The 27880-nt window shown below is 36.9% G+C and overlaps 1 protein-coding gene across 3 annotated transcripts in view; it reads left to right on the forward strand.

Moving 5' to 3' along the window:
* Positions 1-27880, forward strand: part of LOC100649815 (tyrosine-protein kinase Drl) — a 104976-nt gene that overhangs the window by 53886 nt on the left and 23210 nt on the right. For all 3 annotated transcript variants that reach the window (XM_048409137.1, XM_048409139.1, XM_048409138.1), the window contains one exon: positions 19293-19560. In XM_048409137.1, coding sequence (XP_048265094.1) covers positions 19293-19560 — 268 coding nt within the window. The remainder of the gene's footprint in view (positions 1-19292; positions 19561-27880) is intronic.

A 27880-nucleotide genomic window follows, 5' to 3' on the forward strand; every position in this document is an offset into this window, starting at 1 on the left:
GAGAGTTTGATTAATTATGAAAACTTAATTGGTTACAGCAATGGAGTAATGGTCTGGATTAATGTGAAACGACGCGAACATGTTAAAGTGGTAGCAATTGATTTTTCGTGTTTCCCTTTTTCCATTTCCCTTTTCCAGATTCGTATTCGTTACGTTTCGTATTATTATACATCTTATTACAAATACGTTTTTATTGTTTTAGTTATTAAACGTAATTGGTCATTAAGTTGGACGGTGGAACGAAAAACTTGTGTTTCATTGAAAACCTAGATTTTTTGGAATCATTTCGATGGCAATCGAAATATTGTATGGCGTGACTTGTATTAATATTTTATGTCGAAGAAGTCGGATCGTTGAATATCTAAAGATTGAACACAAGAAGTTAATAGGTAACAATTTGTCGGTATTGCACTAATTATAAAACTGTTCCCTTTCGGTAAACACACACATGAGATCGATATTATTTTTAAATTTTATTTTTAAATTACCATATCTATATGTATATGTGCAATATTTTGTCTTTGTTATACCCATAAGTGGAAATAGGCACGGGGAACGTATGATCTATATAGTTCAGAACAACGTATCAAGCGTACCAGTTTAGTAGCTTTATTATTCGTTAGAGTTTTATTTCGTCCGTTAGCTGCAATATTTCTCGCGATCAATTTCTCAGCATATTATTCTTACACTTACCTTTGAAACAACTTATTTCCCCATTAGATGTAATAACAAAGGGGAACCACCGAGCATAAAAGGGCAGAGTTAAAATAACTAGGAAATCCTGACGATTTAAACGTGTTTTTATTGTCTTATACTTAACCCGCAGCTAATAAATCTCTAATAGACTAACATATCAATAAAAAACTAACAAACTTTTACGAAGCCTGAGTTTGCGTGGATGATGCGCAACAGAATTTGGTTATATCGAATAATTTCTGCGTGTAGAGTATGCGTCCTGCAATATTTTTCAAAACGTTGACCGTACTTTCAGAAATTACACGGCATCCAGATGTGACACACGGGTTATGACAATAAAGTTTCGGGAGTAATTCTATTTTCGTCCAAATTGCAACAATATGGTACAGACAGTAAATGTCCCGCCATTGTGCAACCCGGTCAACCGTCCATAGCGACATGAAAGATGAACGTTGTCGAATTTTGTAAATTGATTTTCGTAAAAACGAGTTTGAAGTCTGTGTTATTCAAAAAGGCAACGAATGATCGTAATGAAAACTTTGGTGCAAAATAACGTAAATTATAACAAAGATTTGTGACAAGGTAATTGGAATTTAGAGAAATGCTATCGTATCAGAATCACGCGTCTTTAATTAATTGGGTAAAACAATTTGTCGCGAATCGTGGATTCATCGAAGGTTGGATTACTTCTTGCTAATAACTTCTTACTTTTTGAGATACTTTTGTCGAAATCAGAAATGTTACAAACGATAAATTCAACGTTGGAATGCGTGTACACGATATCAAGCACTAATTCGAAGACCGTGACCTCGCGTTTCTTTGATTTTCCAAATAAAATTGTTTAACTAGTTATCCCCGAAACTGTATTATTACGCTTCGTACGATATTGAAACGTCATTTATCTAAATAGCCGCCTCTTTAAGCGATATCAATCGCTGTTTCTATCAAAATTTGAAAGAGAAATTCATGATCTGTATGGAGGAAGACTATCGCGATTATGATAGTAAAATTTGATTATAATATGTAGAATAATATATAGGAGTTATTTATTGCAAATATTGCAGTTATTTTTCGCAAATATACACAATCTTCCATAAGAAGATATCGATCTTGATCCGCATTAAACCCTGATTTAACGTACATAAAGAGACAAACGTATCGAATATTGCTCATTTTCGCGTGATCGAAGCCGCGGTATAAGCAACGAATTGGCGGGTCAATCAATAGCAACAGAACGGTAACGCATAGAGTGGTAGCCGCACGTTTCGTCATGCGGACGATCGAGAGTGGCGATGAGCAAGGACATCTCAATCGATATTCACATGTTGGCGCGTCATAAATGTAATTACGCGCACATAGCTCCACGAGGCAAGGATCTAATTACGTAGCCGCCTTGGTTCGAGGCATCGAATGATGCGAGTTGGCCGAGGCGTGTGCGGCGTGTCTCGCAGCTACGAAAATACAGGGTGCGAAGGGTCCTGAACGATCCCCGGTTTTCGAGATACCGAACGCGAAGAAGGGAAGCTGGCTTACTTAAGCGACCCGCGCGAGCGACGCGAAACTACGCGCAAGGTGCTCGGATAGCTACAGAAGGTAGAAAGTCGGGTTCAAGGGCTCGTTTATCAACCGTGCGGGATTACACGCGTCTTTCCCGTGTCCCACAGGATGAATTTATCGGTTTTATAATTAAGCGCGGGTTCGCAATACCAGACGAGTAACTCGTTCATATTTTATCTCTGGTTCTAGCTTGCGAGACCTATGTCTTCCGTAGCACCCAAGATCCCTAGCTCCGTCTCGCTTTTCACCCCGATTTTCCTTATTTCGTATTCTTTTTCCCGGCTTCCTTGCTTGCAGTCGCATTCGGGCTCCTCGAAAATGTTTTGATAATTCACACCGCTACGGACAGGTTGAAGAGAGGAAAGGCAACGAAACGAGGTAGCGAGTAGTTTCTCTTCGCTTGGAAAAAGGAGTTGCGATACACAGCGTGAGATATTTTAGTAAGTAAGATGGTTGATTAAAATCAAAGAGGAGAAGAAAGTTGCTTGCAGAGAGATACGGCTATTATAAATGCAGAGTTGTTGTTTCATCTGGAACGCGTTAAAAGGTTATCCGGTATTGCACGGCGAAGGCATCGATCATGATTTTTGAGCGATCGGTGATGAACGATTGCTGTCCGAAATAGATTGATCGATGTTAATGAAAGTAACGTATCTCGAGATGAAACAACGGTGTTCGTTGATGTATCAAAAAATGGAAGAAAAGTAGGTTGGGATTTAAAGATGTTCAAGTATCGATTCATCGGTTAATGCCCTCGCAACGAATTTGCAGTGTATAAAATTTATCAATGGCTGTTAAATTCATTCGATCGTATAAGAAAATAGTCGTTCTTTGATATTTGTATTTTGTGTTACAGATTCACGCAACTTTCATTTTGTACGATATTCGAATAACTTTGTATCGTCATTGGCTAATGGATCGGCTAATGTTCATAATTTTGAACAAATAGAAGTAGTATAATTGAAAGACACAAAGGTGCGTTTTATACTAAAAATAAAGCATGTTGAACCGACTAAAACATTTAAACGAGACTATTATTAGACGTAAAAGAAAAGAACTTCGACTCTTGACGTATCTTATCCCTATAATTTTCAAGTAATTAGCTATAAAGGGATACGAATTAGTAGTAAAATGGGGAAAATTTCTGAATTATGCAGAGAGTTTCGTTATGGAGCCCTCCTGTTTTAGCGTATAAAATCCAGTCCGTATAATTACGATCGATTGAAAATGTATGCAAATAGACCGTCTTCGATTTATTACCCAAACGAAATTATGTATTTTCGCCCGCGAAAAAGACGTAGACAAATGAGTTCAAATTACAGCAAAGAAGATGGCTTTCGTAATTAACGACACGTAAGAAAAAAACTCTTCCTGGGATTTTAGAACTCGTAACTCAGAGCGTAAAATGAAGACCTAAACGCTTTCCACGAATTTGCATTCGCACATAGTATTTTAAAGGATTTGCACGCTCTTGGTCTTCTCCAATTAACCAGGATAATTTTACTGAGAAATGTATCTTCGGATAATATATCTTCCTTTCTATTATACTTTATCAGAATGATTCCTCCATGGTAATATCTCTCTCGTGCGGATTGACGTTATAACAATTACAAGTGCACGCGATATTTGTTCATTGACAAATATAAAGATCGTCTATGCACGATATACTTAATCGCAATAATATAAGCTAAAAATTATATGGTAGCGCGATTTAAGAAGCACAAAGACGAATATAAAATATTCTATAATACGAATTTCCTTTTTATATTGGAAAAGCGTGAAAATATAGAATAAACTTAGGTTATTCGATTCGATTATCAGCTGTGCAAGTTGAGGAAATCTTCGTATTAAACACCCCTGTTACATCAAAATGATATTTATAATTTTATTATTCTATTTATATTACGTTTTGTTGGCGTATCTCATTTGTTCGATACATTTGTTACTAAAAGTCGCATATATTTAAATAAGAAGAAATCGATGAGGCACGGTTTAGGCTAGCGGTATTTATCGGATCTCTATTACACGTACGCAGATACAGTTACTTTAATACCGCAAAAATTTTAGCGCGACATACAAAATACGCTGTCTGAGAACGTCTACCGTGCGTATCTCATTGTCGGTGAAAATGGTGGAAAACAAGTGGCGCGGTGCTCGGCCCGCTAACGAGCGTGTAATTACAATGAAACGATTGAGCCGTTGGTGTCACGGCGCGGAGGAAATCTGAGTTGTTGCAACTTCCGCGAACGACGTATCCAGATCCGTGGTGGAATCGTCTAAAGAGAGAGGAGGATAGTTACGGGAAGCGAAACTGACAAATAACAGGAGGGAGAGGAAGAGAATTGAGGCGGAACGTGAAAGGAGACTCGGCAGATAGATAGCACGAGTAACAGAGTGAAACAGAGAGGGGTTGAGGCTAGATACGACCTGGGGTATGGAGTTTGAGGCTTGTTTGAACAGGCTCCGGCTTCCAAAGAGGGTGGACGGGGGTATCGGGAGTTGCTATGACGATCACGCCCCGTCGAATTACGCGAAAATTGCCCTACGTACCCTCGACCCCCTCTCGCACTCCACCCCGTGGCGCCCTTCATCAGGACTTCGGTAATTCCGAACTGCCGTGTTACGAATGCGACGATAAACGATCCTACCGAAGCGTACCTGTACATGAAATTTCTTAGCCTTGACATTTGCCCTTTCATTCCAATCGGATACCACACTCTCTTACCATCGAAAGCATTTTCTTCGTTACGCCAGATTTTATACGAGATGCCAGATATTTGTAATACCGATCGCGTAAGTAAAATTTACATTACGCACGCACAACGTTATTTCGTTTATGACAAATTTGTTCGAAAGTCTTTCGATTTGGCAGTTGACGTTAACGTATAGTTGTCAGTCAGTCTATGAAGTTGAAGTTTACGTCGTATCAATTTTCATTTATATTTCACATTACCGTAGTTTATCAGCTGCTTCGAGACGATGTTCGTACTTCGTCACTGGCTTTGATTTTATTTCGTAATAAGCATCGAGCTGTATTAAAAGGTTAGTTGCAATATCATTAAGTCGTTGGTCTCTTAAGCGAGCTAGACGTTACACAAACCTCCTCTGGGAGTTGCTCTTCGCAATCCTCCACGTGACTTCTTCCTTCGGTCTCGAGTTTCGCCCGCTTTGTAGCACCGAAGGGAGACAATGTTTTCGCATTAAGGGACAACCTGTCGTTGACCTGAGAAAGCTGTATTACCCTCGCGTTGCAGTTTATACGCTACGGGCGTTATTAATCGAATTTAGTTTTAATGGAATTAATCTCACGTGATTTACATCGATCAATGAGACGCAAGGTCAACGTTGCAAAAAGTTGTCCATTCGATCCCTTATATCTTTCTAATCCTTGCTTTATAGGACACGTAGAAGCTTGTGAAAGTTTATAACGGGCGATAAAAAAAACACGTTTCTATGATTTTACTTGTAGGATAAATTTAGCTTTAAATGAAAAGCAAACATATATTTTGTGAACGCACATCGACCGAGAAATAGTTTGCCTGATTCTGACGTTCCTTCTAAATTACTGTATGCTTGGTATGTTATGAACTACCTACCTACTTACTTACTTATGAAATATAGTTACTTTTATTACTTTGTTTTATTAATATCTGTCGTTATTTACTAATTTTACTGTTTTTGTTGTTACTTTTATCTCGAAAGTTAACAAAAGAATACAACGAGCACACATATGCATATATTGCGGTTTCGATGTAGGCTTTTCTTTTAGATCAATGTCAGTTTCTTCGGACGAAATTATCGGGTATGGAATTCGTTATGAAAATAAGGAATCGCGTAAAACATTTTGAATAATTTCTATCGTTGGATTTAATTTTTAAAAAATTAAAACGAAGAACAAATAAAATATGGAATTAAATATATATAAACTTGTTTCAATACACCTTTATTTTATTTGATGCGTAATTTTGCATTCGTTACTCTAGTAATTGAATATGTATGGATATATTCCGAACAAATGAAAGCTTTTTTGGAGATATATTAACAAGTGTAAAAATTTATGTATTTAGTTACAGTTACGGGTACAACTCTGACTTGGTAATTGAATCCTTATTATCGTTATTATATTATGAATGCAATGAACTTAAACGTATTTAAATTAATATAACTTCGTGAAAAAAGGATGGTACGACGATCTGTCTGCGCTCGTGTTAAAGCTCGAAGCTCCCTCTTTCATAATGCCCTGATCGTTCTTTTTCTTCCGGAGACATTGTTACATCGTGTAACGAACGGGCAAGTGAAAAGACTTTTCCTTTTCGAAGATTTTACAAATTCAAACGATCGTGCAAAGTTAAAAAAAACTTATTACCGAATTTGTTTTAAGATGGTCTTGCGAAGGAAAATCTCCCCTGTGTAACAATCGCTCAAAACTTGATCTACGATATTTTCTCGCCGTTTTACTATATCATATGAATTATATAAGATGTATGGAATGTAGAATTCGTTACTGTCGTAGATCTCATCGATGGTGAAGGGGCAACAGTCGTGGCTCTTTCGTACTTTGGAAAATGTAATTTATTTGAAACGCTATTGATGAACGTTCCGTTCGAAGACAATTCATCGACCTTTGACCGTCGAAGAAATTAATTTCTCTTTGCGGTTCTGATTTCCATTACTGTGGCCAACGCCGTCGTCTTCCTTTCTTCTTGTTTTTTGTTTTCCAACGGAGACGAATCCGGCAAACCGTGCACACAATGCCGCGCAATAGCACGACGAAACAGATATGAATCGACGAGGAAGAAAAGAGGAGTATAAAACAGTTATACGAGGAAACAGCGGTGAAAGAATAAACAGCGATGATATTTTTCTCGACGCAAATGTTCTCGGCGTTTCGTACCACGTTCGATAAAGTTAACCAACAACGAGCTCGTAGTTTTAGTTTTATTATCATTGTCCTAAGGCTCCTAACTACGTTTCGTCTCTGTTGATACTAAGATCTTTACGCTGTCCCATTTCGATGCGATAAAGCAAGCAACGAAATGAAATTTTTGCCAATAGCAAACGTGGTAATGAGTAAAAATATTAAAAATTACAACGAGATCGTCGATAAGTAACGCAAACAGGTGACTCCGTAGTCGTTCTATTTAAAAAAAAAAACTTTCACTGGCGGCAGCAAGTTTCATCCTTTTAACGTGCTTTCCTTTCGTGCATATTATCGTCTTCCGACCGAGTGAACGCCTCATCACGTAGCGGACGCAATCGGCTTGACAGTTTTCCGAGGGACACCGAGAATCCTGGCAGGACAATGCCGGAGGGTGAAAGTTTTCAGCCCTGCAGACACGCGAATTCGAAACGGTCCAAACGGTACTCCGTAAGCTTGACACTTTATTGCTATCACGAACTGAATCTGTTCTGTTTCCATGTTTGCCAGACACTCGATAGTTTCGCGACTGTCTGGGAGATCGTCGATGATTCCGACAGGAGACGAATGAGATTCGCGCTGGTGTATTAGAACGAAACGCCAGAAAATGGAGATCACGTGAGAAAATTGAGCTCGATACGACGAAGCGATAAAAATATAAAATGCAAGCGATTAGATGCTATGACGTCGACAGAACGGTTGAAAAACAATTTTTTCTCGCCGATCCCCGAATTTTTAGGAATTTAACATGAAAGCTCTTTAGATGAACGAACAAATGTAGAAACATAGGATAAGATTCTATCGCTGGGAGAAAACAATGTAAAAAGAGGAAAATACGACAAAAAGATGAAAGAAGCGAAAAAAAAAAATATTTTGTATTAGACTGAAATAAAGAGAGTATAGATGTGAGGATGCGGAAGAAACTTCAGACGTAATTTTAATGATCGTGATTAAAAAACAATGTTCGTAAAAGAAAAATAATCGAATAATTTAAATACCCACGTTATTAAGTCTATTAAGTCTAAGAGATTAAGTTGGAATTTAGGATTAAGAGGGAAAATTGAAGAGCATGGATAATAATAGACAAAACAGGAGAGAGTAAGTAGGAGGAGGAGACGGGGGGGGGGGGAGAAAAAAGGAACAAAGGGAATAGGAACAAACGTGGCCAAACGATTACAAGACAAAGTGCAGGCAGACAGAGGCAAGCAGAGCGTTCTCGTATAAACGCTTCCATCTTCAACGGAGTCGAGCATATTGCGTTAACACCGAGGGTGCAAACAGCCTTTGTCCATCTCGCTCGCTCCCTCTCACGTTCTCTTCTTCTTTTCAGCATTCTGTCACGCTTGCATAAACTAAAAGACCCTCTGGAGTACAGTCAAGCTAATAATTAAAGTCGCTAAAACCGCTCGTTAAATCGTACCGCGTCTGCCCTACATCGTCGAGAACGTTTCTTCGGTCTGCAATTAGTAACGCTTGTCCTCTTAATTGACACTGACCAGAATCTGCGCATTAACTTATCAAAGTTACATCCTGTACCTTCGAAATAGGAAGACGAAAGTTTTACGAATCTATCATAAATTAAGTACGTAAAATAAAGTACATTGCAAGTAGAAATCGAGATTTCTACGTTATATTCGATTCAATGGTAGAACTATCAAAATCATTCCATCATTTTTTCAAATTTTTTGTTTTCATAATTGTTCGTATCATCATTGTTGACAAAGTTGATGTCGTCTTTTATTGAAATAAAAAACTAGGTATACTTATTTTATATTGCTTTCATCCGTCATTTATAATAGTTAAGTACATATTAAATGTAAATGTACATTCTAATGCTAAGTGTTGTAATACAACACCGTGCGTTGGTATGTCGTAATTACTACAAATACGATGAGAAATTATTCTCATATAATTCTGCTTCTCATATGATATCGTTATACCATATCATAAATGTACACTGTAATTTAATGTTACAAAAATGTAGGTGTATCTATTGTTATTGAAATTCCTATAAAGAACAACAATTTATGTTATCATTACGTTTATATTATCATAAACAATTTATGAACGAATAAAGTAAAGAGAGACTGTTTCGATAAACAGTCGAAACGTTTCTCTTATTCTTACTAGAAGAATGAACTCTAGAAAGATAATCGAATGTTCTCTTTTTTTTTTTAAGTAATCATCTAAGAAGCTGTTGGAGTTAAGAGAAACGGTGATCTTTCACGTTCTACCATTTGTTCCGAGTCGATTGCTGTGATTAACGATTTTCTCGATCGGCTGCGTCGCGTGGCGAAAGCTCTTTTCTGCTTTTAACCTGTTTACGTGGAATGCACCGGTAAGCGAGATCGCTGAGAGGCGGGCTTCAAGTACATTACAGAGAAGGGTGGTTAATGATTAATTCATCGTGTTGTTAAAACTGGCACCGAATTGCTTACGTATAAACGTTGTCTAACCGAAATAAACCGATAGAGAGGAAGAAAGGAAACGTGGGATTCCTTTTACGACTAATTCATCCTCTTCCTATCGGGTTACACATAAAACCATCAAGGTATGTGATTGAGATATCGCGGAGGATTTAAACTCATTCGCGTGTCTCCGAATAATACCCGAACGATGACAAGAGAACCGTTGGTACGACACAAACGAGAAAAGATATGCTCTACCGTGCACGCGACGCCACGCGACGCCACGCCACGCCACGCTTGATAAATGCAGTATATTTGTAACGACTGGCATTAATATTCGGTGTTTGAGAGATTATCGCTCTATACTATGATCGTTGGTAATAATATCGTCGAATTAGTTGACTTTTAATTATGTTAAAATACTTATCGCATGAACATAAATTTTATTTATTTATTTAATTCGTATAACATTTTTATAACTCGAGAAATCCTTCAATTTCTTCAACTTTCTTGAAAATAAAACTTTTTGTTCGCAAGTCTGAGGCAATTTCGTTATTCTTGTTTTAAACTTAGAATCTCTCTCCAACTTCGCTTACCTGTATCACGTATTATGCCCTAATGGCCCACAGCATATGAAAGAGATAACGTAAGAAAAGACTGAATTTTTCTAAAGAATATATTTCTAAAAACCAATCGTGATGGAACGATGTAATATTTTCAGATGAAGGTAAATTTAATCTTTTCGGATCAGACGGATGAAGAACGATGCGGTGTAGCGAAAAGTCAACGAAGAATTTCAATTTAAAAATTTGAAACCGACAATGAGATACGGCGGTGGAAGAGTAATGTGGCGAGATTGCATCTTGACTGCAGGTGCAGATGAATTAGTTTTTGTTGATAGTATTTTAACGAAATGTGCCATTCATATAGATATAGATATATGTTAGTTTTAAATTTGATCAGAACGATAACAAAAAGCACGTATAAATTTATTATTGATTTTAGTTTTAAAACTATCACTATTATTACTATCATTACTTGTTACTTATTATATCATTTTAATCCCCATGAGTCACAAAATGACACTTGGTTTGCAAAATACTACTAAAAATGTTTATTACATATGTAATTGATCTAAAATCAATTTAGTCACCACCTGCCATTTAGTCACCGAAGAATTTATAAGATTGTCGATCATAACGCCTTTATATCACGTCCATAAGCACAATAGAACGATACAATTGAAAGAGCACATAATTAAAAAAATAGAGATGTATTACAGAAAACCATTTAAAAAATTGCATTTAATGGGCTTAGACGTTTTGCTATATATATACTTAAAAAAACCATAAAATATTAATATTACCATAACAGGTACGTTAAAATGTATGCATATTTTTGCAACGTCAAATTTCAGCATTATTTACCTGTATTTACGCTTATTATTATTCTTAATATGATACGTATTAATTATAATATAAATATAATATATTCTAAAATAGCACAATAGAATTAATTCGGTGGTACAGTTATAAGCAAGTAATAGGGTTGTGCTTGAATATTAATCCGAGTTACAGTTTCTACTTAATATACTTTTTTCAAACCTGACGTAATTTACTACGTAATCTAATGCGAATAATCTTGCGATTTATTTCCATACTTTCTACCAAGGAATTTTAATCACGTTAGTTGCGTGGCCAATAATTGTGCACCGTTTATATCGAGGTTAGTGATCCATGGTCGTGGAAGTTGGTTCGATACGCTATGCAGAAAGTCAATCATAGTAATCGCGGTCAAGGCGAATTAGGAAATACTTATAACAACGTTCGTTTAGCATTATAAGGGCAAGGATCGTGATCAAGCGGGTATGTTAAGGAAAAGAATTAGTTTGGTGAATTCGATCTTTCTGAAAATCGACAATTTAATTTCGATGGTAAGCCAAGAGATTAAATTTTGTTTTAAATGTATAATTAGTTAGCCGAATGAGATGTATCTAAATGTAAATTCAAATATCTTTAGTAAACAATTTAAAATACCTTTTCCTGGCAACTTAAAAAGAGAAAAAAAACTTTTCTTACTTAAAAAGAAAATAGAATTCTCTTCTTCTTGGAAAGAAGCGTATTCTGTACTTTTTAAGCGTATCGTTGTATTCGTGTAAGAAAATTCTTTCTATTTCTGACCAAACTAAAGATACACCTTTATCTCGTCCGCGTCCCAATTGTGTGGCCTAGTCTGTAAATATAATATTTAACAATGTGTCGGAGAAATTGAGGTATAAGATGATAGATTAAATACGGTTCTTACGAAAAGCTACTTTGCGATATACATGTATGTGCGAATGCCTAAGCTTTCGATTATTTGGTATTACACTTAACGTATCACGCTTTCAACTTGAGCACTATAGATTCGAGAAACCGTGCATTATACGATATTATCAAATATTGAAATTATTTAAATCCTTAAAAACTTGATCGTTCGTCGTTATGTCGCGAAATATCTTTTCGATTTCTTTCTTCGAGTTGCAGACAGTGACACATAATGTCAAATACGAGTAAAAGTTTTCTTACTTTGAGAAGTCTCGAGGAATGTGCCGAAGCTTCGAAGCAAAGTCTGATCTGTATTTGAAAATTCTCGACGCGCAAGAAGTATCTCTGGTTATCAGCGTCTCTCTCTCTCTCTCTCTCTCTCTTCGCACTTTCTGTCAAAGAGTTCAATTTAATTTCTGCTCTACGACGGATAAGTTCACGGGCTACATGGACGAACGGCAAAGACGGAAAGTCGAATCGAAGCGTAAACGCGTGTCTTTGTCCTCCGCGAGAGCCCGAAACAAGGAAAGAACAATGGAATTTCGTTATTGCGCCAACAGATGGAAAAACAACAAAATGCTCCTCGCAAGGTCTTTCGTCGCGTTTCATTCATTCTCCCTTTCGTTCTTGCGGCTCTTGGCTTTTCTGCCGCTTGTCTCTGAATCGATTCCTACGTGACGAATCGCGTTCCACTTTCTTTCTTATGTACCTTATTCTCAGTGAATCTGACAATTGATCGCGCACGACCGAATCGAGGTCACGCGTGTACAGGCCTTTGTCAAAGATGAAAAAGAGTCGGGTACTTGAGGAGAAAAAAACGGGATGCAGTTGCTATGAATTTAACGCGTACTACGTCCTGGAGGTTATCGATGATTGGCTGCACGCTTTCCAATCGTCGTCGTGTCAGGGTCTTCGATGACCAGCACCGTTCCTTAAAATTATCTTCCAATGACGATGGTTCCTGCAAGTTGGAAACAACAGAAATAAAAACGAAATGCTTGTACTATCTTATCCTGTCTAACTGTATTCCAAACATATGGGAATATGTTACGCACGATGTACAAGATTTGTCAAAGACAAATATAAAGACAAGTCAAATACTCCGTAGTTTTATTCTTTTTACACAATTTTATTTATATTTCACGCAACGTTCTACAAATGATAATAGATGTTTAATATCCTACGTAAAGTGTCTTAACCTAATGTATTTGTACCATGTATATAGAAATATTTATCGTTTTCCGTATTATATCAATGACACTTTGATCGAATGTTCGATTTTCATGGCTTTATATTGTAAATTATTCTATTTTAAATTGCATCAAAGCGTTACATTACATTCAGGAAACATGATATAATTGATTATAGGTGTCTGTCTGAAAATATTGAAATACAGATTGTAAACCATGCGTGCCGATTAATCATCAAAACAGCAGTCATCGGTAATCTTTTTCCCCGCGTTACATGCCGCATTTATCAGCGCAGTTTTTGCATGGTTGCACACTTTTCATCACCCACACTCCATGACACGCACGTAAATACATCGCATTGGAATCGACCAATTCGCTTCGTTCACCGGAATAGCACAAAGGACGCGAATAATCAGCAATTCGATTTAAAATGTCGATAATACCTTTGATTCGTTTAAAATCTTTGATGTCAATCCATTATACATAAATACGATCATGTAATCCTTAAAGTAGTAGCGTATTATTGCTTATATCGTATTTGAATGAAACTTTTCATAAGTATAACGCTGGTACAATTATGTATTACGTTTTCTTTTGAAATACACTTTTCTTCAGATCGAAGGGAATAAACGTATAAATTATAACAAAAAATTGTTTTACATCATCTTTTCTCGATTCTTTATCGATTTTACTCCAATAATTATATATCATTTTAAAACTTTCATTTCGGCAATCCTTTTGACACAAATTTATCACGATCGGCGAATCGTAACATCCTTCCGTTATATTTCATCTTTTCGCTGCCCAAAATGCAAAAACATACCGCGAGATTGTGGACGTTGTGTAATAAATATAAGAACGAGACAAATATATTTTATACGTCTTTATATCGATACGGTGCATACGTGCAATGATAAGTTTAAGCTAAAGTTTTTGATCAGATAGATTTTTCATTTTGTGTTGCAAAAACGATATTTCAAAGAAATTTAACTAATATCATGTATAACCACGCGACAATGTTTGTTTGTTGTGGATACTATGTTCCATGCTCTTATACCTATTTTTAGATCAAATTTTTCTCACAGTTAGTTTATCGCCTAAAATTATTTCTAATCGGCCAATTATGTAATATTCAGACGCTACAAAATGACGAGGAGAGACGAAAACGATAAAGGGAGATAAAATCTAAATGGAGATATAACGAGTCAGATATATGTTATTCGAAACTAAATTCTCGAATAAAAATTTCGTATTATTCGTATGCTTGGCCATCGCTCGATGTTTGACGATCTTTTTTATCTCTTCTATCCTATCTGTAAAATCCTTTTAGATACTGCTTTTGAAATATAAAATTTAAAATCTATCTGGCCAGGTACATTTGTATACCACTGTAAACGTTTGAATTCTCGCGCGAAGTACCGTGTATTCTTTCGTTCGAACGGTCACCGATAACGAAATCACTAAAACAATTTCGAAATATTCGAATAGAGAAGTCCGCATCCATCAGGAGGTCCGTGTGTTTTGTTGATGTTGTCACGGAGCAGGATAGTGTAGCGTACACGGCGTCCTTTTCGTCGCCACCAACAATGCGTATAATGTACGGTGTACGGATTCACGTCGAACGGAGGTTTGTTCCGTACACAATGGAGTATACACGAAGCCGTGCGTGGCCGGAAAGCGGTTCAAGTGTTCGTGGCAGCTGATTCGAAATCTGCGTGCCGGAGTTTAACAGGCCCTGAATGAAAGCAGACATTTCCTAAGTAAACGTTTTTACGTTATTACGAGGATCCTGAAGTGGATATCGAGCAAACGAACGTAACTGAACTCGGTCGATCGACTATCGTTCTCGTCTCTATCAAGATCCCTATTCCTGGACATTGCATCGAATCTCTGACTCAACGAAATTTTACTGGAGCATTTGTCGGATTAACTTATCTCGTCTTCTTCGATAGATGGAATGGACAAGCCAATTTGATCTGCAAATTATAAGCTGAGAGCGATATACGTATGCCGTGAATCCTAAACGAAACGTTGATTTATTATGGAATTAAATATAATCTCTTGTATGTTAGGCCGGTATTGCTTTTTACTAAAATCTTAGATCTTATATTTCAATAAGATTTGTTTGTAAATATAATATATTAAGCTGTGCATAATACGTTAAATAATAACTTAATATATTGAATATATTAAATGTATTTAGTATCAATGTATTAAATGTACGAAAAATATAAATATTTCGTGTAATATTAATAACAAGTAAGCAATATGATATTAAGACAGAATTAATTCGCGTATAAATTAATTAATCAGAGTGTGATATCGTGGAAATTATAAAATATGTAAATATTTCATAAGCATGTATCGAAGAGGAAAATAACAGGCATAATTATAAGATATGTGTAATTTCCAATATTAATATCGAACGAAACCATTTGTTTTGTGAATTATTAATAAGCTGGTACTTTTCGATAAAACAAGAAAAGATTAATTTCTTCTTCTGTTGATAAATTTTTTATTATTTTGAGAACTTGATTATTCTTTCTCACTTTGTGCGAACAAGTCACCTAACTTTATCGAGTACAAAGTATAATATTTCGTTTACGTAATAGATGGCCAAACGTTCTGGTGATTAACAACATCGAGTAATTGTGCAGTAATAAACGTTAATTGCCGTATAATTAAAACATATTACAGGGATGAAAGGAGCTACTGCACATTACGTAAAGATGCTTTTCCTCGATTATCCAGAGATGCAATTGTCCTGGCAGAACAGTCGTGTTTATCAGAGTTACGGTTAATTTCTCTGGCCTAGCATCAAGTGGCTCGTTAACCTTGGTTAATAAAATCGAACAAACGTTCGACTATAAAAATTTTGGTAAACAAGATGATGTTACATCACTGTCTAATTTGAAAGTAGCAACGATGAATTTCTCAAGCAATATACTTGAACAGTACCTTTAAGATATTTAATGTTTTAGGAGTTTGAAAATTTTAACAAGAATAAAACTCGACAGAAGAATGCGAAGAATGGAATTGAGGACTTGGTTTGTATTTCCTTCCAAAGCTTCCCAGCGAATCGTTGTCGTGATTTAAGTAGGTTGATAGCAGCAGGGTTGTTGTCAGCTCCGGATAGAGACGAATGGCTCGATGTCGTATCATTCACGACCCTTATAATAATTATGTGAAAAGGGGCACTAAAGAAGGAAATGTAACAGCCCTCGGCAAGATACTCCCGTTTGAGTTCGTCATCGACTCGAACGGGAGTAAAAAACAGACGTATTTCCAACATGAAATCTCTTTATAATACACATAGAATTCGACAAAATTTCAACCTTTAATTCTTCTGATTAATTAGTCTCCATCCATCGTTTACATTGTAAGAGAGTACTAATTAACGAATTAAGAAAATACGGGAAAGATATAATAAATCCATTTTTTCACAACGAAAGATGGAAGACGATCGAGCTATAAAAGATTTCACTCTGACTTATTTTCTCTTATAATTAAGTTCCTCGGTTAACGTGCGTTAATAATTCTTCGCCGACGGAAAGCTTCGCGAGGAAAAAGTACAAAGTGGCTTTTGCAAATCAAATTGCAAATCAACTGTCTGTGTATGGTTCGCAGCGCATGTGTTCAAGTAGTAGTAAAAAGAAAGGAAAAAGCACATAGAGAAAGAATTGGCAAGATCTTGGCCGAACGAATGCGATAGGCAGGTGTCACGCCATCGCAAACCCCCGGCGCGACGATTACGACGATTACAGGAGGCTCCCGAGGGGTTGAAGAGGGTGGAATCGCCTCCGTTGACATTGCATCACGAAGCACTAACCACATTATTTATGCCACCTCGTAAAACTTGTGGCGTGCCTAAACACACTACTCGTTCCCACCACTCTTCCCCTTTTGCTCGGAAGTTACACAGATCAGAGGAGGGGCAGCAACTTTTGTTTGTGAAGTTCACCACCTCCGACCGTCGCGTCACTGGTATTGCTTGTATCACCGATGGTTGAACCGAGACTGAACGTTACGCGATCCTTACGCCAATCTTGAGTCATGACATCAAAATTCCAGTTTTGACCAAGGAGAGAGATATTGAATGAAAAAATACACTTTATCATCGACGAGGATATAATATAAAAATATATTTATTATTATTTACATATCTATTTCTGCTCACATATTTTATAATACTGTAAAACTATAATATAGATATATATATATAGTCATAATACTATGATATCGTACATTAGCGATAGAATTATAAACAATACGGATATATTTAAATATATCACAATTTTACCACGGTTCGAAAATTTTATTAGCTCATCCCATAAGTTCGTTCCGTTTTTCGAGCGGTTATATATGTTAAGATTGTTTACATACCTTCTGGTTTCATGAAAAAATGTAATCCCCCTCTCGTTGTACAACTTCTTCCCATTTATCAATTGCATTGGTCCCTCATCGCCGTATGTTTATAAATCGACACATGATATGTATACACAAAAGTCGGCACGAACTTATGGGATGACCTAATATATCGAGAGCAAATGATACATAGGTAATTTCAAAAATATAAACTACGCTCTTCTTTAATTATATAATACGTAAATTTTAATTGTTTAAAACGATATTGAATATATGTGATATTATATATATATATATATATATATATATATATATATATATAAAGTAACAACGTGACTAGACATCAGCTTTAGTAATATGTACATATGCGTAGTTACACAACGAAATAAATTGAAGAGAAAAAAAGATTAATATTTCTCCGTTACAAATAAATTGTTTTATAGATGAATTTTTCAAACCGGGCTCTTGTTTCATCTGTGAAAAATTGTTAGTTCTCTCTTTTTTGCTATAAAAATTTTGTAATTTAATACAATTCACGGAATTAATGAATAACGTTTAATAACATGTCGGAATTTTTAATAAAAAGAAGTTGAAAATATAGAGAAGGCCAATTCATTTAGTTGTTCTGAACCTACGTTATTTAATTCGTTATTAAATTCTATATTATTTAATATTATTATTTTGAATATATTATAACACTATTTAACGTTAAAATCAGATTTTTTCATTCCGGGAGGAAGATTAATTCTTGTATAAATAATAAGGGGAAATGAGTTGTTGTAATAAGTATTATGGTAATTGAACTGCTCAAACGTTAAGTAAATAATATGTGATTTAAAGAAAAGGCAGATACATGTTTCACGTCGGCGAATGATTTCAAGATGATTTTCCATTGGAAGTTTATTGAATTTTATGAATAACTTGGTAGTTTGAAATAGCAACAAGAGAATGGAGTTGTTTGCATCAACGTCAATTTTCGAGCATGAAATAAGAAGCATGCAACAAATGAAGGTAAAATAAGAATGGATCCAGTGTGAAATATTGCATGCGTGTAATGATATGCAAGCCAAAAGGGGCTTTCTCGCCGTTACAACGCCGACGCACGGGTTCTAAGGTACTAAGGCATTTTTATTATACACGTGAACGTGTATTTGATTAATGTAGACGTATGGAAGACATAGATATCGTTAAGTGAAAATTGATAAAACTTTATTTATAACAGCACCTAATCGTGTTATATATGGAACGTTATAAAAATATATATTTTATCAATCTGTTTCCGAAAAGAGGGATAAATTATTATAAAATAATGTCTTGTAAATTTTTGTTTCTCTTATTTCACATCGGACATCATCGAGAGTGTCTTTGAAACAATTTCGAGAGTTATTAAAGGCTACAAATTGCTTTACGATACGAAAGAATTGAAGATTAAACATAAAATATCGCATGTCTGTAATCGTAGGTTGCTTTAAAAGTTCGTGCTAGAGTTTTTCCACGTTGGTATGCCTAATGAAATACGATTTTCGAGCTATTTTTATTAGGTATCCGTAATCGGTCAGCTCGCGTAAACGCCGTACTCGATGAAAACAAGGAACAACGGGAATGCCTTCGATTTGACGTCCGTTTTTATTCGACCATTTCTACGTCCTATTTGTTCTGATCGAAAGCCGTTTCATTCTCAACAAATTGTAAATCTGAGTGCAATTCAATTCGATTTCATCTTTTCTCGCGATCGTGTGTATTTATTTCTGATGGTATTTTATACGCAGCGACTACAACGCGACTATAACGCCTCAACGTGCCATGCAGTGCGTTTATAAAGATCTATTTTCATTTCCGTGTTTACTTACAGTTACCGTACTCGATGGAATTGGATTACGACGTAGTCGGTGTTCCGGGCGGTGTATCCGGAATGATGGCACTGCTTCCTCCCAGAGTGAACGTGTCGGCTAGGGGAGAGGTGCCAGTCACGCTGCAAGTCTTTAGGATCAGGCTACCGTGCTCGGGTCTCGTGAGTGCGCAAATTCCTTTGGCTTTGAGGTTGAACGTCACAGCCCCACCTGGTACCAAATACAACGATACCATTTTAGTATTCAAGAGAAACAAGATTTGTTTGAAAGGTAAGTGACAGAACTAATTTACAGGAATTACAAATTGATGCGCTACATTTCGCATTATTTCCGCTGGTTAATATTTCATTTTCGTCAAAGTTGCGGCAATACGATATATTTTTTGATGAAATTTGAAAGATACACTCTCTAGGAAAATTTCTAGCACGTTGTTAAGACACGTATGGTTACCTGAGACGATACCAGAGACCCAAGTTAGATCAAAGGCTTTCACTCGGAGTACGTATATTTTACATACTTGCAATAATTTGCAAATGGTAGAAATACTTAGGAACAGAACGTTACTCGTACTCGCACATATTAAAAAGACAAAGAAATCGCTCGGCACGAAGAAATTGCTCGAATTTGCCAAATTTTTCTGCTTATTTTTCGAATAGCACGATGTTAATGGAAGTATTATAAATATACAAGTTAATAGAAGAGAATCTCTGGCTTTCACACCGATAAAAGTCTAGCCGTGCGTATGTCACGCGCGAAACGTGTAAACCGTGTCAACGCGTTTACATACAAGTATTTTAACACCGTGACGAACTGTCGATAATTGGTCGGCTTACGCAATCGCAAATTTAATTAGTACGTTCACCGGGATCGTTGAATACCTTCGTTACAAGCAACGCAATTTCGACGTATTCGCGATTAAAACAGAGAGAGTCGAGCATTCGTTCCGAGTCCCTTTCGGGCGCGAATTCTATGCACGATTTATGCCCCTTTGTGCAACACGCAATCGGCAACAACGCCGATGCATAATTTCTGAAAGCAGAATTTCGTGTATGCGAACGCGCTCGCCGTGATACCTGTACCCTGTGAAAATCGAGTGATTAAACTTTGGTCGCGCCGATGGCCTGGCTAATTTCGTTTAATTACATCGCACGTGTACCATATACTGCTTTACCCTGGTAACCTGTCGTCTAACTTTATTAATCCTATTCGACCTGGTAAAACTTGGTTTACTCCTTTGTACGTTAACAACTGGATACCGATTACTGGCCAGATAATTACTCGTTATCCGCTTGGCAACGAGCAGTGGAGCTGGCCAAGTAGTGTTAAAGTTTTGCAGGAACGTACTTTCTAAAATATACCGAACTAGCTTAATTAAATATACTAAATATATCGAAAGTTTCAGTCTACGAGCATTTAACCAAGCTTGATTAACGTAACTTGTTATTTACCTAAAAGTCAGCATGGACTTCGTCGATGATAAAAGAGGAATTAATAAAAAGAGGAATAATTAAAATGCGAAGAAAGAGAAAAGAAAGCGCAAAACAAAGAAACCTTTTGTAAACTGTATAGCAAACTTTATATTTTACAAACAAGTATTTCTCAGCAACTAGGTTCGAAATAGGAATTATTTTTTTATATTCGCGATAGTAGTTCGCTATAAATCCAATTCTAGTGCTTCCGGAGACACGAGATCTCCAAATCTCGTGCTTCTCCTGTTCCAGTTCTTCGAACGAAACGTTTCCCGTGGTAAAAAGGATACGATATGATGTACAGACGTGATTCTCGTGGCAGCAGCCGTGGAAACATCCCATTCCCCGTCCGGAAATCGACGAGAACATCGAGTATCGGGGATCTCGAAGTAGTAGCAACATTTCGTCAGACAGGTGGATAGAATCGGACTTGGCTGCTGATAGAAACTATACGTGTTTACAGCAGAGCGAGTGAAACGAACGCGAAAGGAGAGGGTCAACGAGAGACCGAGGAAACGAAGTGGAAGAAGGGAAACGGCGGGAGTTGAAAAAGAAGGTGTGGAAAGGAGAGAAGCGAGATAAGGCGGAAAACGAGAAGTGCGAAGGAGAAGATAGAAAGAGCGAGTTGACAGACGCTGATCCGGATCTGGTTACCGGTGCAAGAGGCTACAACGAAAAGCAATCCACCGAATAAAATTGAATCTCGTCAGGAGTCGGTGTATTTAATGAAAGAGAAGAGAGGAAGGATCTCGCTGTCTAAGATGAAGAGGATCGACCACGTAGAAAAGTAGAGTAAAAGAGGTTGGCGAGGGGGTGACGAGGGGTTGGGTAGTAAGACAGCAGGAAGGGCGGGAAATAAGTAAGCAAGCGCTGCGAGGCGAGACTCGTCGACCGATGAGTAGTACTTGCTCGTGTAGACCAAGGTTTCTTCCTCGCCAGAATTTGTTTTCTTCTTCGTTCTAGTAGTAGCCCCCGTCCATCGTGGTCGTACGGATGAGGTTCTTTACTTTCTAAGAGGTCCTACGGAGATCCGAAATCGTTTGGAGACCACTCAAAAATAATCGAATCTCGCGTTGGCTCCTCGAGTGCTCGTGTTCCGGCTATGTATACACCGTTAGCTTGGAAACGTTGGATAGCGGTCTCGCAGCAAATATCAGGCGAAAGCGCCGAATGAAAAGAGAAATGTCGGTATAGCGAACGATTTAAATGCCGATATTGTGCGAACTTTTCTTCGAATCCAGTAATCCAGAGGGGCAAAGCGAAGGCGATGCGATGTAAAGCATCCAATGGGGTGGCCGAAGAAGGTTCTTCGTACTTTTAAATTTAAGCTATTGAACAAGCAACGTGAATTTCTGAAAGAAGCGAAAAGACCAGAGGAAAATAAGAGGGTCGTATACTTTTTGTTCGTTTATTTAGTTGCATTAGAAACTACGCAAACTTTTTATATTCGTCGTTCGATCGTACGAGTACCTACGTAAGAGATGACGTACAGGATAACGACGAGAACGTTGAATACACGAAAGCGCTGCTACTAATCTCTACGATAACGATATCGGTAAATCGTACCAGCTGAAACAATTTCAGTGATATAAAATAAAATTACGTATATTTTATAATATTATTTTATCACGTTAGAAAATTATTAAATTCACCACTGGGGAACAGTATGTATTATGCAATAATCGGATGACAGGGGAGTACAAATTAACAAAGTCATGTTCGCCGATAAATCGAAATGTTCTTCGTAATTTCATCGCGACAAATTAACGTTAAATGTACTCGTCGATGTACACGTAGTCATGGTATAAATTTAACGACCGAGAACGTTAAATTTATCAAAGATTAACATACCTAATATTCTCGCAACGTATATCGTTTAACGTATTTTTTACTCGTTAAAATCACTCTTTTTTAAGTAATTATCAATGTCTCGTTACTATTTACGTTGATTTGACCAACCATACCATAGAGTCTAGAGTATCAAACAGTAAAGCACCACAGTACCATTCTATAAAGAAATTTCGTTTATTGTTATTACACGACATGTATATTACAGCAATTTACAGTATTTCAAACATTGCAGAAATCTTATATATAGGTCTTGGTGTTCAAGAAACTGGTTCCTTGGAAATACTTGGCAGCGAGTCGCTTACACGTACTAAGAACAGCATTAGTGAAAAAAGACGAAGCGAATTTTATCGTTTACAGTAAAGCTATAATCGTGTCATCCGCGATACAATCTTTTGATCTGCGCTGTATTTACGTTATATTTACTCGAACATGGAGAAACATGAAGTTGAATTCCGAATTACAAGGACAGATATTATAAAAGAGCAACGAGTAAAATATTATATTTTGCTGTCTTCGATCACTGAATATTCTCTCATTTTTAAGTTCGTAATAGGAACGTAGTAGTATTTACGGTAGTTGTCGGAGGATGGTAACTAGATTTTAAATTACTCATCACGGTGAGATTGAAAGGATTTTTCACTCGGCGGGAAACGCCGCAATTTCTGATGAAATTTGTTTCAAGAGAGCAGACGCCGAGCGGTTGAGCGGAAGAACACCGAAGAACACCGTTCGAAGAGGGTCATTCCATTAATCCCGCAGGGACTTAATTCTGAACCTTCGTAAATCTCGGTTAAGGTTTGTTTGATAGTGTCGGATGGTATCGCCTACCGGGATTTAACCGAGATACACCTCTTTTCCTCTAAACGCGCTTTCTCGACTTTGCACTTGTTCTTAAACCTGTGAGTTTCTTGTCGGTGCGTCGACCAAGACTAAGTTTAATCGATCCTACGCCGTCCGCGAGCAACACGAGCAAATTGATTCCTTTGTGCTTTACCGACCGTTAATCTCTTTCTTCGACGTTTTTAATTAAAAATCAAGCGCTGCGGTTTCTTTGGACGTGTCAAACCATCGTCTAAACCGTCGAAATTAATTTTGCGCCAATCGAAACCTTGTTGCATTTGTGACTTATTCGAACTAAATAAGCGTTAGAAAAGAAACAATCGACGATTAATGGAAAATATAGCTGATAAAAGAAAAAATATTTTTCCTTTTACGTTGTATTTCAAATAGGTAAACTCTGTCAGTATGGTAAGCTGTGTCAGTTTGGGTAAAAATAAGAAAGAAACGTTATATGAACTTGGATTGTTCGAAGCTTCGTTGCAGAGTGACAATAAGACAGTACTTCATTTTAGTTATACAACTAAAATAAATCTATCGTGAGATTTCAAATACTTAACGGAAAACAATTTCCATCTCCAATATTGCCCAATTTCACGCTTTTATGTATTGATAACTTTGGGAAAAAGGTGTTCTTTTGGCACGAACGGTAAACGTTTTGAAATAGATTATTAACGCGTAGTAATCACATTGACCGCGTGCATCTATTCTTTTTTCATGGCATAGTACACGCACAAGCGCATTACCACTCCCTTTGTACTAGATATTTTTGTTACAACTTTTTAATGTAGCTTTAAACTACCTATATTTATATGACGTTTTTGCCTTGTGTTTCATCGTAGAATATACCGATGAAGTTTAGCTGGAAAAACTTGGAGCAGCCTGTAGTGTCAACTTAATAACGGCAAATTGTGTTTGTAATGCAATTGATTTGTAGCAGGAAATTCTCAAGACCAAGGGATGTTAAATATTCTTTATTAGCTGCGACAGTAAATAGCGATTCCACGAATGATGGCATAATTTAAATCGACGTATGCTAACTAGGCAGAACAAGCAAACGAACAATTAAGGGTCGGGTAAACTTATCAACAATTCAATTAGCTTCGCGGCAAGCGAAAAGATGAAACAACAAAAGTGTAATGCCTCTCGCGAAAGCAACTTGCAACTGCGATCGCGCGGCGGAAAGAACGAAAAGCAAAGTTACTTAAAAAAGTTTTTCGCGTGGTCTGCTTCGGTGAGTATTGTGCCATGTAAGAGGGGACATTTTAAAAAGATGTCGGTTCCTGCAAATAAATAAGAAAAGATTCCTCTAAGAAGTTGGACGTAACAGGAAAAGCGGCTACGAGGCCGCGCGATTTATTTAACTTTTTCCACCGACCTTCCCTTCGCCCCCTCTCGTTCTTCCTTACTTTTCCTTCGTCTCTGCGCGCATCTCATCGCGCTTCAGCAAATTCTTCCTCGTCCGAGTGTTTCGCGAACGTTTCCGTCGTTATCGTGTAAAGCTCGTCTGTCTGCTTTGCGTTATTTATCCTGGCAACGGCACGAATCCTGTTTTTCCTGCCACTTTGTCTGGAACAAAACGAGATACAGCGCAGGCGGATAAAAAGAATGCGATTCGCTAAAAGCGGGACACGAATTTACGTTGTTCAGCGGCTTGTACTTTCGGTAAGAAATCCTCGTAATATCGAGAAATTGCTTGCTCATGGTTCCAGGTAGTATGCTTAAGAAAGTTTTACATCACTTTGCGAGAATACGTTCTTGAAAAAACTGCGCTTTTAAATTACGATGTAGTTTAATCGAATGAAAACATGCGCGTGTAAGTGCGCGGTGAACAGGGGCGAATGTTTCGGAAGCAAAGTTATTGAGAATGAGTTGCAAAAGTCAACTAAATTAATGTACCAAGTGTATTTATAATATATTTAAGAAGAAGGAGAAGTTTAATAGATATGTTTTCTAGCTATACGTTAGCTTGTTTTATCGCATGAAAGTGGTAAGTTAATTTATTAAGCGTGTCTACGTTCTTGTTGAGTTGAAGATGATGAATTATGTAAAAATAGTTTATGTGAAAGACTAAAGTATGATTTTTTAAAGTATGACGGTATTTTTAGAAAATAAATTGAAAATAATTTCGACGCGACTTTATTTTAAACGAAATAGACGTTACATATCTTTTTTGGTATTTGCAGTCTTAACTTGTACGTCGCGTGGTTTACGTTATCGACGTCAGTTTCTTTATCTTTGATATCGTTCAAGAAACTACACACCTGTACGATGATGATGATTGATCTTGCGAAAACGAAACTTATTATTTTTTAAAATTAAATGTTTAATTAGCACGTGCCAGAGATTGCTAGGAAGAGATTGCTATAAAAAAAATTAATCATATTACTAATATAAATATATTCAACGAAAATAAATAACACAGATATTTGAATATAAATATTTTAAGTGTAAAACTGAACACAGCTAAAGATATTTCGAATACGTTGATTAAAATAGTACTTGGCTCAAAACTCGAGTTATATCGTTGTATAAAATACGCGTGATAACACTCATGACCTAAATCAACTTAATGAATTTCTAAAGCGAACCAAGCGGGGTGGCTGCAAAGCCAACTACCAGCATGTAGTTTCCAAAGGTTTATGTCCACGTATTAAAGGGTACCTATTCATGTATTTTATATCTAGACAAATACACAGACCCGCGTACTTTTACCGTTAAATAAGTAAATGGAGCTTCCTAAGAATTCAAGTCCAGGAAGTGGAAACATGTAATAATATAGTAGGTACGGTGGAAAACAACCGTTAATAAAAAAACATTAATGTAATGTTTTATCAGTTCGTAGCTAGCAGGAAAATTAATTATAAACTGTCATTTTGCTTTATCGTTTGCTTCAGAATGAGAAACATCAAATATAAGTGAAATAGAGAAAAATTCGTCATCCGGTTTATTCGTGTTTAGGATGTCTCGAACGACTACGTCTTGATATCCTTGTCTCGATATCTAGAATCGGTCCCGCAAGTAGCGCCCACTTTTTTATTTACACTATGTGTACGTTTCCTGCTACGATACGTTGAAACCATCCATTTACTCCTGCGATCCTACAAATTTTCGGTTACTTATTTCATCGAAAAATCTGGTTCAAAGGTAAAATTAATGCCGTGGCCCGTATAACTCTACTTTTATTAAAGGAATCGGAGCGCTCGGGCTTTCATTAAAAACGTCGAACAGACGGAAGAATGTCTTCAAAGAATGAAAGTATAGTTTCGAAAGCAAAGCGAAGCACCGGTGCAATTTATTACAGTTCAACCTACCTTTACGATCCCGTTTGTAGAACAGAAAAGATCCTGAAAGATAAGGAACGGAAATTTAAATCAAAGGAATACCGGGCGTGGAAAACGCGATAGAAGCTTATCAATTTCCAATAAAATTCTAACGATATGAACGTCTTTTATTTCGAGGTATAAATTTCGAGATACAAATCTAGTCGATAAGGCAAACATATTTTCATAAAACACACGAATCACGTATTTAATTCAAATCGTTTAATTTAAACGACCGGAGGAAAATGTCAAGACTCTATTTTTTAGCACTCGAGATGGCAATGATTCGAAGGAGGCAACCGGTAAAGAGTTATGTAGGGTGGGAAGCGCGAACGAACGTGAAAAGAAATACAACGAGATTCCTAGGATGACCGTGCCTTGTAGAAAACTCGTCGTAGTTTGTGGTGAACCAATAGGGTAGGAGGGCCGATTCAAAAAGATGTTCCTTGCGTTCGAGTACACACTTAATCTGTTATTCCACGGTTGCTCCATGCCGCTGTTCGATAGTGGTTCGATATACGTAGAACGGACGATCGAACAACGCGTCAACGATTGTTCGATAAAATCAATTGTCTTGCTTGCCACGGAATGCACCGTGCCAGGGAGGAGGGAGGGTGTGGTTCGATCGGTAAAATGGATCGTCTACGGCGTAATGCGGCTTGAACACATTTTGCGAACGTAATACAATTATTTTACGCCATTACGGAAGAGTCCGCTCGTTAAATCGCTCACGAATCTATGTTAATGGCTGCGTTTCTCTGTTATTACGCTGTCAAAGTGCATGGCCAAATTTTTTAACGAGATTTCAACGCCGCGTAATGTGTTTTCTTGACTATAGGTTATCGCTAATAATGTGTATATAAATTTAATCAGTTGATCGACAAAAGCGCTTATGACCAAGGTTAAAAATTGCATATATCTTATATGTTTGAACTTTTGATACTATTAATGTAGTATCTAAAATAGGTCTAGAGTAAGGACAAGTAAGGATGCTTTTGTTAACAAGTTGGTATAGCTTGTGTATTTAATATAGCGATGAATATAATGATAAAGCGTGACAGAATATTCAGTGATAAACAATGTCAAGGTGTTCGTTCGATTTAGCGGCTT

Source organism: Bombus terrestris, chromosome 10, assembly GCF_910591885.1.
Source record: "Bombus terrestris chromosome 10, iyBomTerr1.2, whole genome shotgun sequence".
In the NCBI taxonomy this organism is placed as follows: domain Eukaryota; kingdom Metazoa; phylum Arthropoda; class Insecta; order Hymenoptera; family Apidae; genus Bombus; species Bombus terrestris.